General features: G+C 47.5%; 1 protein-coding gene across 1 annotated transcript; it reads left to right on the forward strand.

Moving 5' to 3' along the window:
* The first annotated feature begins 1,542 nt into the window (after positions 1–1,542).
* CCR1 (C-C motif chemokine receptor 1) lies at positions 1,543–10,686 on the forward strand. Its single transcript, XM_081106227.1, has 2 exons — positions 1,543–1,820; positions 8,246–10,686. Exon 2 carries the CDS (start codon positions 8,311–8,313, stop codon positions 9,373–9,375), a length of 1,065 nt encoding a protein of 354 aa, XP_080962353.1. The 5' UTR covers positions 1,543–1,820; positions 8,246–8,310; the 3' UTR covers positions 9,376–10,686.
* The last annotated feature ends 2,130 nt before the right edge of the window (positions 10,687–12,816 follow it).

A 12,816-nucleotide genomic window follows, 5' to 3' on the forward strand; every position in this document is an offset into this window, starting at 1 on the left:
GAGTTAGAAACATCGATGAGAGAAAAACATCGATCAGCTGCCTCCTGCACACCCCCTACTGGGGATGTGCCCGCAACCAAGGGGCATGCCCTTGACCGGAATCCAACCTGGTACTCTTCAGTCTGCAGGCCGACGCTCTATCCACTGAGCCAAACCAGTTAGGGCTCTGTTACCTTTTTACCTCTCTCTTTCACCATCTATCTGTGGACAGGCTTTCAAAGAGGGAAGACCCAACCCAGCAGTCTCATAGGATGTTCCCAGGAAGGGGACACTGGGGCACCTCATCTAAAATCTTCATTTTTAGAACATTCAAAAAGCAACCATATCTGTTGCTTGGTATAAAAGAAAAACAAAGATTCTTTTTAATTGAAATTCTTTAAGCATGGCCTGGAAATCACTCTGGAAGGAAATAAATAGAGGTTTCCTTCAAACACCTGGAAAACTGTAATTAAATACATTAGGCCTCATATAGAAAGCTAAATAGTTTGTGTTTTTGCCTCCCCGACAAAGTTTATGTAAAGTTACTCAAAAACTAATTGCAAAAATTTAATTAATGTCATTTACTGTCCATCACCTAGGACAAGTAAAGTTTAAAAAAAAAAAAAACTTTAATTAGCCAATTTAAATTAATTTGAAATAAAGTAAATAGGAAAAAAAATAAAGTCTTCATTTTTACAGATGAGGAAACTGAGCCTTGAAAAACTGAGCATTTTCAAAGCACGTTCAGGTTTATGTTTCTGCATGGCACTTTGGGGCGGACTGTGAGAAAGGCTAACGGGGACAGAAAAGCAGATGGAAACTGAGATAGACTCCAGCACAGAGCAGGTATTGGTAGCTGTGGAGAGAATCGTGATAAGCATCACTTATCAGACATTTTCCCTCGTGCCCCTGGCATTTTTCACACAAGAAGACCTCGTGCATCCTCCTATGAGCCTCAGCATTCAATATTCTCATTTGATGGCGGGAGAACCAAGACTTAGAAAGGCTAGTGATCTGCCCATGTCTCAAGCGGAGAGCTGGGATTTGAACTTGGCCTGTGTTGGACCATTGCGAGAAACAGGAGCCCGGACTCAGAAGAGGTGGCCGAACTCTATCCTACAGACCTGTATTCACTTCAGGCTGGCGTCTCCTCGAGGTAAAATCAACGCTGGGGGGCTTTGAGGGTGGTGGTGGGGGAGGGGGCAAGCTGGGGAGAAGAGAGGGACAGAGAGCAGTCAGAAGTGCAGAATGTAGGGGGCGCCAAAGAGAAGCTGCTGCCTCTCTAGTCGCCAGGTCATTTTGAGGAACAGAGGACTCAGTCAGTGTTCCGGTTTAAATCCGCCCACTTACAGTCTTTATTTATTTATTTTTTTTTTTTAAAAAAGAGGCTACTCACTGACCACAGGAACTCCACGCCCTGCATCTGCCTATCCCTCCATTTTCAGGCCTCAATTGCTCCACAAGTTCTGGGAACACCTCGTTGCCCCTCCCTCGCCCAACTCAACTCCACCCCACTCCACCCTACCCAATCCCCTTAAGACAGAGCTCTCCCGGGAGAAGTGCAGTCAAGTGACCAAAAAAAAAAAAAATCCTTTGAGTGAACTCAGCTCCAGGAACTGGCCACCGGTGGGCATTGTGGCCATTCATGGACACCCAACTCTACAAAAAGAAGAACTTTTTCCCTTTCTTATTCTGAACACCTGAGCACCCCAGAATCCTATCTCCATCATTACATAGGAAGCTAAGGACTTCCTACTCTATCAGGACCTTGAACCTTGCAAACAGAGACTCTGAAAGCTCTAGGAACAAAGACTTCGTGGACAAAATCCCTTGACGCCAGAGTAAGTGGCACCTGTCTTTTCTGTCTTGTCAGTTTCTGTGTAGGGCAATCTGATCTGAATACATGCAGGCAGCTGGGCAGGACTGTGGTCCTGCTCACGTTGCAGGGGATCATTGCTTTCTCTGTCTATCTCCACAAAGGGGAGCGGGGGAGGGATTCTTCGAGGACCAGGCAGATGTCTGAGTAGCCTGTTGATGCACTTGTAAGGCAGTGAATTGTGTAGCCATACCGAGAGTGGGTGGATTTATAAGACTGGGTACTCATACATAAAATAGGTTTTCATTTTTGCTAAATAAGGGAAGCTTTCTTGAATGATAGGTTGTTGGCTACTGATTTAAAAAGTCAGCCCAGTATTAAGGGACAAGGGGCACTTTCTGTGGAAGGCTAGTCAAGAGGAAATTACTTGCCAAGTTTCCCCCGTGTACATGAAAGCCATACATGTTGTATGAAGTCATTGTAGCAAGAGGGAGGTAGGAATTAGAAAAGCCTCTGTAGGTGCAAGGACGCTCTGGTAGTGAACCAACTTCTTAAGAAGACTAGAACCAGGGATCCTCAAAGTCAGACGGTGGGCTGAGCTTGAAGGAGGTAGAATTTCACCCACCTGAAGGCAGGGAGTTGGCCAGATGACTTCTTGGGATGCATCTATTCTGTTTTACTAACAAAGAGGCAGCAGAAGTTTGTTCCGAAGATAGAGGGGCATGGAGGCTGCTTGGAGGTATCTACTTCAACTGTTCCTCCGTGTCTGGAGGGTCTCAGATTTCCAGAGTTAGAAGTTCCCAGAAGTTTGCAAAACCTGCCACCAGGCTGTGTGCCACTCATTGACTTTTTAGTCCCCACTCTGACTAGCAGGACAACTCTTGGCTATTGAGACTGGGGGGCGGAGGTGGGGGGAGGGGTGATGTGCTGCTAAATATTTCATAATGGGTTCTCCTGAAAAGAGCCTTGATTTCTAGTCTTGCCAATTTCCACGTGTAAATATTCCCACTACGGTTGATTTCAAGCTACTCAATGCTGAATGTGGAGTTGGGAGGACATGCAAGCAGTTGGTTCTTGTGAGCCAGGATAAGCCAGCTGCACACCACCAGGCCTGGTGTCTTTACCCTCACAGACTGCCCTTTCTCTGCTCAGAGACTCATCAATTCCCAGGTAGGAGGATAATGGCATTGAAAGGTTCCTGGCTCCAGGGCCAGAAATGACCACTGTGTAATGAGCTTGGGGCAGACTTTTACAGCTAAGACATGGCTGTAGGTTGGATGGCAACAGGGTCCTTGGTTTCTCCTCCAAGGCCCCACCCCAGCCCATCTCCCTTTGGGAGTGAAAGGTTTGGAGTGGGCCGGGGTTGAGCACTTATGACATGAAGCCATCATGTATCAAAAGAACTTTTATTTCAGGCGTCTGGGTGCAGGTGGGCTGAATCCGAAAAAAGGAGTCAGCCTCGACTGAAGGAAGGCTTTTGTCAGCTATTGCTGGCTGCAGGCAGTTTCTGTTGGCGTAAGGGTCCGGTCCTTCAGTCTTCCATTGCCAGGTGTCCTCTGGTTATCTAAGCTATACGGTGCTCAAGGCTGCAAACTTCTTGCAAGATATCTGCTAAGCACAATAAGTTTCCTCTGCCCCGTTTTATTCTCTTTAACCCTTTCAGGGAGCAGTGTGTCCTGGAGTTACTACATGGTGCCCACAAGTTGGGAAAACAGGGAGTTGGAGGTTGGGGGTATGGAGATGACTCTGTTTAAATAGTATCTGACAATGCTGGCTCAACGTGCCTTCGCCTTGACCAAAATTCCCCCCCAAAACTGGGCTCATGGGGTCAGTCTTGCACTAGTTGCTCTTTGTGCTTCCAAAGTGCTTGTTGCTTCCGCTGTAAACCCACTGGGCCCCGAAATGCTGACTGTTGAGCTGATCTGCCAGCACTGGCAGTGGCAGCAGAAATCAGAAATTGTCTACACAGCTTTGTTAGTGACTGCCAGCCTGGGTTTCTCCAGAAAGAGGGCTAATTATTTAATCAAAGGGCAAGTCCAAAGGTGGAGGAGTGAGCCAGAGGAATGGATTTGGCAGGAAATAACAGCCCCCAAGCTGGGGTGCCCAATACCGCCCCCCCCCCATCTGCGTTAATTTCCAATGGTCACTGCAGAAGTATAAATTTCTAAGCAAGAAGGAAGCATTCATTAAGCAGTGTAGAAGGAAGAGCACTAGAGATTCCAGATTGAAGATGGGGATTCTGATATTATTAGGGTCACCGAAGGAGGAACGCATGAGGCCGAAGGTGGTAAAGAATTGTAAATTTATTAGGTCATCTGGAAACCAGATGGTCTGAGCCCCCAGGTAACATCCCTGACTCAGGGACGGGGAGTCAGAGATTTTAAAGGACTCTAGATGGGCTTTTTTAGCATGGAATTCTCTGGGTGGGTCTGGATCCTGGGCAAGTCCAGAGGGGAAAGTTACTGGTTTTAGCAAATAGAATGTGGTCTAAGCGAAAGGGAATGTCGGTTTCAAAATGATCTAAAGGTCAGTTTCCCAGGGGAAGAGTATCAATTCGATTATTTTATCAGACCTAACATTCCAGCCTTTTTGATTTATGGAATAGGGACGGATGTCATTTCTTCCATAGTTATTTTCCGCTGAGAGGGGACATTGAGATCAAAAGGGGATGGACTTTGATAGCAGTCGACTGGAACACTGTACAGATGCCTTTTGGTTGGAGTGAGGGGTTGCCGCAGCATGATTTCCCGAGAGACTGGTTGGCAAAGGCTCAAAGGGGGTCCTAAAGGAAAGATGAAAAATAGTACAGAATACAGGGGTCAAAAACATGGATGAGGAAGAGGAATGTTAATGGTCCTATGAAGGGAAGTAGCCAGGTACACCAATTTATATTTTTTAGCCAGTAGTCCCGTGAAGTTGACTGACCTCTAATCTTTGTGGCCCTTTCTGTTAGTTTTTGGATGGCATCCCTGACTAGGCCAGACTAATTGACGTAAAAACAGCATTCTTCTTCAAGAAAGAGATGTGGTTAGGAGGTGTAGTCTGCTCCGATTTTGGAGGGTGACAGCTGCTAGTGAATCTATCTGATCCTGAATTTGAACTAAGTTTTTGGCAATGTCATCTAGGCTTTCTTGTAGGTCCTGAGACAGGAGTTCAAAATATGATCGAGCAGTGGTTAAGCCCCCTATGCCAGTTCCAGCACCTGCTGAGATACCGTGGGTTATGGGGAGAGCGATTATTTGCACTGCCCTTTTGTGTTGGATATGATGGGTTACTGGGACAGGTAAGACTAATTATTAGGGGCTACGTCTCGTTGGGTGAGAGAGAGACTAGAGTACAGGTTCCTGTCCAGTTGATCGTCCCTGTTTTGAGTAGAACTCTGTCTCCTGTTAAGAAGGAATGTAGAAAAAAAAAATCTCTAGCACATGCCAGATCATTAATTACAGTCAGTGTTTGATTAGGATGCCGGGTGGAGTTTATATGTGATACCCAAGGCTGAGGAAACCTGTTGAGTGACTTGGGAGGTAAAAGCTGGTCCTGAGGCTGCCACAGTGTCACTTGTCTGGTTTTGCTGCTTTTCTGGGCCTGGAGCAGAAATACAACTGAGGCTTAGATGTTATTTTTAGGGAGGAAAAGGTCAGGGGTCCAAACTGCCTGACTAGTGATAGGAAGGGGAGGATAGGTTACCCTGGGGGCGAGGTTCTTGTTTTCCCAGTTCTGTCCAGAGCTTTCTGCCCTGGTGAGTTTCTGTACTGGCCCATCGTCCTTGCTCTGGGAGGCTCTCTAACATTTCCCTCCTCACGGATTTTTTGGCACTGAATTTTTTTCCTTCAAAGCTCTCTGTCAAAGGGACGATGAGGCGGTTGTGTTACAAAAGAAAATGAGGCGCTTGGGCCTGATCTGCTCCGTGAGTTTAAGGTGGTCAAGATTTTTAAGGAGATAGCCAAGAGAGGTCATTTTAGGGGATGCGGAGGGAGTGTTCCCCATGATAAGGAGAATTAGTGTGGCCCATGAGAGAGGAAGGGTGAGTGACAGACCATAAGTCCAAAGGTGACTATTTAGGGCAGACATCCCTACCACTATACAAATCACCAGGAGAAACAAGGGTGACCCTCCAGATGGGGCATCCCCAGTTTAGAAGGACCTGAGGCTGTACGGCCAAGGAGTCTTCTGGCCTAGCTCTAGGACTTTCGAGAAGAGAGACTTTTGCAAAGCCAGTGAGAGTAAGTGGACAGAAGACTCGAGATGAGGAAAATATTCGCTCACCTAGAGAAGATTAGCCGGTGTGGGGTGGAGGGTCAGCAGTGGGAAGGAGAGGTTCCCGATCTGGTGTCCTCATTGTCTGGTTTGGGAGGAACCATAAGGAAGGAGGCCCCTTAACTGAGTCCAATGATCATGTCACTCTAGTAGAATTTGGAAGTAAGCCCAGGACGAGCTGCCACTGCCTACCTCTCTCTGAGGAGCAAACTTGGGGTGACCAAAGCCGGGGCAATGGCTCCCATTCCCCAGGGAATCCTCCTGGCACCAAATGTTAGGGTCACTGAAGGAGGTATGCACAAGGCCGAAAGTGGTAAATAATTATAAATTTATTAGTTCATCTGGAAACCAGATGGGCTGAGCCCCCAGATGGCATCAGCACCTAGGGATGGGGAGTCAGAGATCTTAAAGGACTCTAGGCGGGCTTTTTTGGCAGGGAATTCTCTGTGCAGGTCCGGATCCTGGGCAAGTCCGGAGGGGAAAGTTACTGGTCTTAGCACATGGAATGTGGTCTAAGTGAAAGGAAATGTCAGTTTCGAAATGATCTAAAGGTCAGTTTCCCAGGGAGGGGATATAGATTCGATTATTTGATCAGACCTAACAAATATAAGTGCCACCTACTTTATTGACTGGTGTTTAAGTCGAAGCAATTCAGATTGGCGGCAACATATTGAAAATTTCAAAGCACAGTTCATATGGGAGGGGCTGTTGTGTTCATCATTGTCAAACAGAATTACTACAGAGAGGGTGGGGGTAGGGGGACATCAGCCAGAATAGGATTGCAGCCTGGGACACTTCTGGTGGCAACAGGCCACAGGGAAAGAAGTCCCCTAATACTTACTAAGGTCCTAGTAAGTGCCAGGGTGGCTTTTCTCATACTTTACCTTACAGTAGCCCTTCAAGGTAACTGTTACTTTCCCACACTACAGGTGAGGAACTGAGGCTCAGAGAGGTAGATTAACTTCTTCAGGGTCACACAGCTGGTCGGTTACACCAAAGCCCCTGCTCCCTTTGGGGAGGTGCCTTCAGTAAGTGGTCAGAAAGAATTGAAAAGTAGGGTTAAAAAGCCGGGGTTGAGGAGTCCTGTAATAGCAAGCTATCGTTTTGTTTATGTTTGTTTTTGCTTGTTTCAAGGCAATCTTGGGTAAAAATATTTAAAAGCTTATTTCAGCAGAACTGCAGCATCCATCTGGTTGTTGTGTAACACCTCATGGCTTGAGGCTGTTCTGAGCTCTTCCTCCTCAGAAGCTCCTCTTCTCTGGCCAGGTTGCCTCACTCCCCCCAGCCTGAGCTTTCCTCTGAATCCTTACGGCTCTCACGGGAGGCCTACATTTACTGTAGACCTGCCTGTGCCCCATCAGGGCCGTGTAATGGTGGCCAGGCTGAGCTCACCCTGGTGTCCCCGATGCCTTCTATGAAGAGACGGGGTTGGCTTCCTAGAATTTCACTATGGCAGCACTACTGGGGTTTGGGTGGGATAATTTCTGCCCTGTAGCACATCCTTGGCCCTGCCTAACAAATGACAGGAGCATCCCTAGTCTTTGTGACAACCAAAAAAGATCAAACGTCTACACATCTTCACATGCTCCCCACACCCTATGTCACTCCAGCTGAGAAACTTTTTAGCCCCAAAAGCCATGAAGACCCATTGGTTAGTTTTTGACTCTCAGCCAGGACTGTTTTCTTTCCCATGTCCGTCTGTGGACTCCAAAGTGCAAGGTCATTGCTCTGTGATTGGAGGCAGTGGTTTCAGGGATGGGCACCGGGTTGGAGCTCCAGCTCTCACTCTCACCAGATATGTGCCCTAACCACTTGGGAATTCTGTGACATCGCTTCTAAAATGGGGAACAATAATGGTGCCCCTCCAGGCTTGTTTAACACCAAGTCCAATGCCAAGTGCATAGGAAACATGAGGGAAGCATTAGTGATGAAGAATGTGGGGAGGTCTCCCTTTGTCTGGGTTCTCCATCCATCAGACTCTTCCTTCACAATGCTCATTGCCAAAGTAATTGAATTCATGACTTGTGCACTCAGTTGTTTACTAGCCCTTTCCCCTCCATTAAACTGTAGTTTCCACGAGGGCAGAGAGGACCTAGGTCCCCCTTGCTCAACGTTGGGTCCCAGGGCGTGGTGCACAGGAGTTGTCAAGTGGTTGAGGACATATAATCACTACCTTGTCTTTGTTGTCCATAGCCTGCTGCCTTTGACAGCAAAGTAAATACAGAAACCATCTTCCTGGACCCAGGGGAGAAGCCAGCATGGAAACGTCAACCACTCCAAAGTTCGATGATGTGACCACAGAATATGACTATGGGGACTCAACCCCATGCCAAAAAGGAGAGGTGAGGGCTTTTGGGTCTCAGCTGCTGCCCCCCTTGTACTCCCTAGTATTTGTCATTGGCCTTGTTGGCAACATCCTGGTGGTCCTGGTCCTCATGCAGTACAAGAGGCTCAAGAGCATGACCAGCATCTACCTCCTCAACCTGGCCGTGTCTGACCTGCTCTTCCTCTTCACGCTGCCCTTCTGGGTTGACTACAATCTGAAGGATACCTGGAGGTTCAGCGAAGGCACGTGTAAGTTGCTGTCGGGGCTTTACTACATAGGCCTGTACAGTGAGATCTTTTTCATGATCCTGCTGACCATCGACAGGTACCTGGCCATTGTCCATGCCGTGTTCTCTCTGCGGGCCCGGACTGTCACCTTCGGTATCATCACCAGCCTCATCACCTGGGTCCTGGCCATCCTGGCTGCCGTCCCGGGCTTCTACTTTTCTAAGATCCAGAAAGAGATCAGTCATTACACCTGCAGCCTTCATTTCCCTCACCAACACCTAAAACAGTGGCAACAGTTCCAGGCTCTGAAACTGAACTTCCTGGGGCTGATTCTGCCCCTGGTGATCATGATCGTCTGCTACACAGGAATTATAAAGATTCTGCTCAGACGTCCCAATGAGAAGAAGTCCAGAGCCGTCCGCCTGATTTTTGTCATCATGATCCTCTTCTTTCTCTTTTGGACCCCCTACAACCTGACTATACTTATTTCTGCTTTTCAAGGCGTCTTTTTGGTCGATGAGTGTAAGCAGAGCAAGCAGCTTGACCTGGCCATCCAGGTGACGGAGGTGATCGCCTACACGCACTGCTGCATCAACCCCATCATCTATGTCTTTGTGGGTGAGAGGTTCCGCAAGTACCTGCGCCAGCTGTTCCACAGTCTGGCCGTGCCCCTGGCCAAATGGCTCCCCTTCCTCCGCACCGAGAGTCTGGAGAGGACCAGCTCCATGTCCCCCTCCACCGCGGAGCAGGAGCTTTCTAATGGGTTCTGACTAAGGCCCCTGCAAGAGGGGCCTGGCAGGCCTGCTCGTGGAGAGGAGGCAACTGGGCTGTCCCCACCAAACCTGGACCATAGGCACAGCGTGGAAAGACGGACAGTCCCTAGGGTTGAGGTGGTCTAGACTAAATCACCTCTGGGGCTTGAGTCTTCTCCATGAACTTCTCCCTGGAAATGAATGAGTGAACTGGAGAACATTCCAGAAGACTAGACAAAGGGTGCCAGTGCAGGGCTTGGGCCCAAACAGGGTTTCAGATTTGTGAACATTCACACTTGTAAACAAAGCCACTGAGCATCCCCTCTCCTCTGTCCCCACCACCAATGAACTTGCAGATAGTGATTTCCCACCGTTGACCTGGCTCAGAGGCTGGAGCCATTCAGGAGCCAGCAGCTGCCTCCACTGCAACCCCCACCCCACTGCAGGGTTTGGGCTCCTGGAAACCCTGAGAAGCATAGAACTTATGATGGAAGAACTTGAGATCTAATGGGAAATAGGATTGGGAAACTAATGTTGGCAGTGGAACTTCCCTTAAGGATGATTTTTGTATCCACAAATAACAGTTCAGGCAGTGGTCTCCACACAGACCGTGTGGGTAATGTGTGTACTTGTGGAAACAGCCATAGAAGGGAGGGAGTCATTATTCCCATGACCATTCCTTTCTTTCTGAATATTTCTGGAATCTCCCTTCCCCGTCAGTCGGGTGCTGGGGCAGGAGATTCTGATGGCTTTATGGCAGAAATTACTAACAGGCCAAAGGAGACTGGCTTCCTTTTCTTCCTCTGGATCTCTGGCTCCCACCTTGCGCCCATCATCAGAAAAACGACCAGTGTGTGAGCTGATGGCGTTGACGCTGGAAGACAGGAGACTGTCCACAGGCAGCATGGGGTGGGGACTCTGTCTTGATGTAGGAGGTTGAGAGGGCCCTAAACTCAAACTTATTTATCCTAAATGTCTCTAACACTTCACCGCTCACCAAGCACCTCCCATTTATCATAGCTCTGTTTCTAAGATTTGTATTTCCTTAAAAATCCTTTTCCAATAACAAAAATTGTTTCTAGAAATGCTTTAAAATGCAAAGGGGGAAAAACTCAGACATCAAAATCACCCACAAATCCCACTGCCTATAGGCAACCGCTGCACGTTTTTTTTTTTTTTTTGTATACTTTCTTTTCATTTGTTTTTTCTCTGGCGCGTGTTTATGATTATAACAAAGATGGACTTTGGTACTCACCTTTCTGCTTGTTGTTTTTAAGTAGTAGTTATGTGCGATTGCTCTTCCAAGTCAATAAATTATCTCAAAGCTTTGTTTTGGTGCCTGCACTGAATTCTACGGAACAGATACACTTGAACTTGCCCATTTTCCCCATTTTTGCTTGCGCAAATCAATTCAATCCCACGTGGCAACTGAGGACCTGCTCCAGTCAAAGCAAACCCTGGGAGACACAGGTACAGGATGGAGGTCTGTTCTCGAAGAACCCTCTGCTCAGTGAGGTGGACAGACACAGGGACACCAACAGAGCCCAGATGGGATGGGCGGGGCAGCCATGGAGCCTATGGTGCCAGGACAGCCAAGGGGAGGAAGGCATGCACCAATCAGAAAGCACCCTAAGGGACTGGGCACCCCACCTACAACACAGTGACACCACTGGGCTGGCCTCTCTCATTTTAGACATGCTCTTACGAAGCCACCCTCCCATTCAGGTGGGGACCTACTATGTTTTTTTAAATGTTTTTATTGATTTCAGAGAGAGGAAGGGAAAGGGAGCGAGGGATAGAAACATCAATGATGAGAGAGAATCATTGATCGGCTGCCTCCTGCATGCCCCACACTGGGGATCGAGCCAGCAACCTGGGCACTGACTGGGAATTGAACCGTGACCTCCTGGTTCAAGTGATTGATGCTCAATCAATGGGCAACACTGGCTGAGCGGGGACCTGCTATGTTTACAGGTTGTCTTTGTGCAAAGAAACTGGTACCATGAAGGTTTAGCAAACTTTTGTCTGGGGAGAAGGAGGTCACACTGCCCTAGGGTTTTCTTGACCCAGCAATCCCACTTCCGGATATATATCCAAAGGATCATGATCTCAAACAGAAATCTGTGTCCCCTTGTTTATTACCGAATTATCCACAATAGCCAAGGGATGGAAATAACCTGTTAGCAGATGAATGGCGGAAATGGAATGACCCAAAGCCGAAGTCCCATTCTGGGGTTTTTAATGTGTATTATTTTATTTTCTTTTTTCTGTGTTGTTTTTTTTTTGTGGTAAGATACACATAAAATATACCATCTTAACCATTTTTAAGCGCACAGTTAAGTGATAGTGTAAATACATTTATAATGTGCAACCATCACCACCAACCAGCTCCAGAATTCTTTTCATCTTGGAAAACTGAAAGTCCATACCCATTAAAAAATAACTTCTCACTTCCCACCCGACCCCCAGGCCCTCATGGAATCGTGGGATCACGCAGTATTTGTCTTTCTCTGAGTGGCTATTTGACTAACCATAATGTCCTCACGTTCCATCCATGTTGTAGCCTACATCATAATCGCCTTCCTTTTTACGGCTGAATAATATTCCATGGTACATATATACTACATTTTCCTTGTCCACGTATTCATTGATGGATACTTGACTTGCTTTCATGTTTTAGCTATTGTGAATAATGCTGCTATAAATATGAAGGTACAAATATCTCTTTGAGAACCAGTTCTTGGACATCCCAGGAACTACGAGTTTGAGGTATTTTACAGTTTCAATATTAGACTGTAGTACATTCCTTTCAAAGTTGCTATATCTTTGCAGAGCGGTTTCCAGTGGTTTGAGAGAAAGCCGTGGGGAGCAGGAACTGAGGGTGACAGTGTCCAGGGGATTCCAAGATTCGAGAATGGGGCTGTGCCCAACAGGTGTGCATATCCCACTGACACTGATTAATTAAAAATATAATCAAATATTATGTTTTCTTTCAATTTGTATTTTCAAACAGCTCTACACAAAAGCACTTAAGTTGTTTGGATCTAACCACTTAATAAGCAGGACGGTTTGGTGTTTCTTTTGGCTTCGGGGCACTGAGGGAAAAGTACTGAGACGGGAGGGACTCCGTGAACTGAGAACTAAGCTCCTCTGGACTAAGGACTTGCTTAGAAGCTGGAGTGTATGCGGTTGTGGGAGCTGGCATGAGTCTGTGCAGGCTGTCGCCTGGCATCCAGGACTGGGAGGGAATCTGTGGCTCAGCCACACAGGCAGTCAGGGAGAAAAGCTAGATGTGGACAACGGCGAGGACCAAATGGAACCTGGCAGGACTAACTGCAATGCATGTGGACAATTAGGCCTCATGAGGACAAAGCGTGTGCATAGGGACCTGCAGGGAAGCTGCCCTTACCCATGCTGATGCCAGGCGCCCAGCCCAGGACTCAGGAGCAGCGGGACCTG

This window comes from Myotis nattereri (genome assembly GCF_964212035.1).
Source record: "Myotis nattereri genome assembly, chromosome: 14".
In the NCBI taxonomy this organism is placed as follows: Eukaryota; Metazoa; Chordata; class Mammalia; order Chiroptera; family Vespertilionidae; genus Myotis; species Myotis nattereri.

Excerpts from the sequence above, each read along its gene's own strand:
- CCR1 (XM_081106227.1), top strand. The coding sequence starts at position 8,311 with ATGGAAACGTCAACCACTCCAAAGTTCGATGATGTGACCACAGAATAT.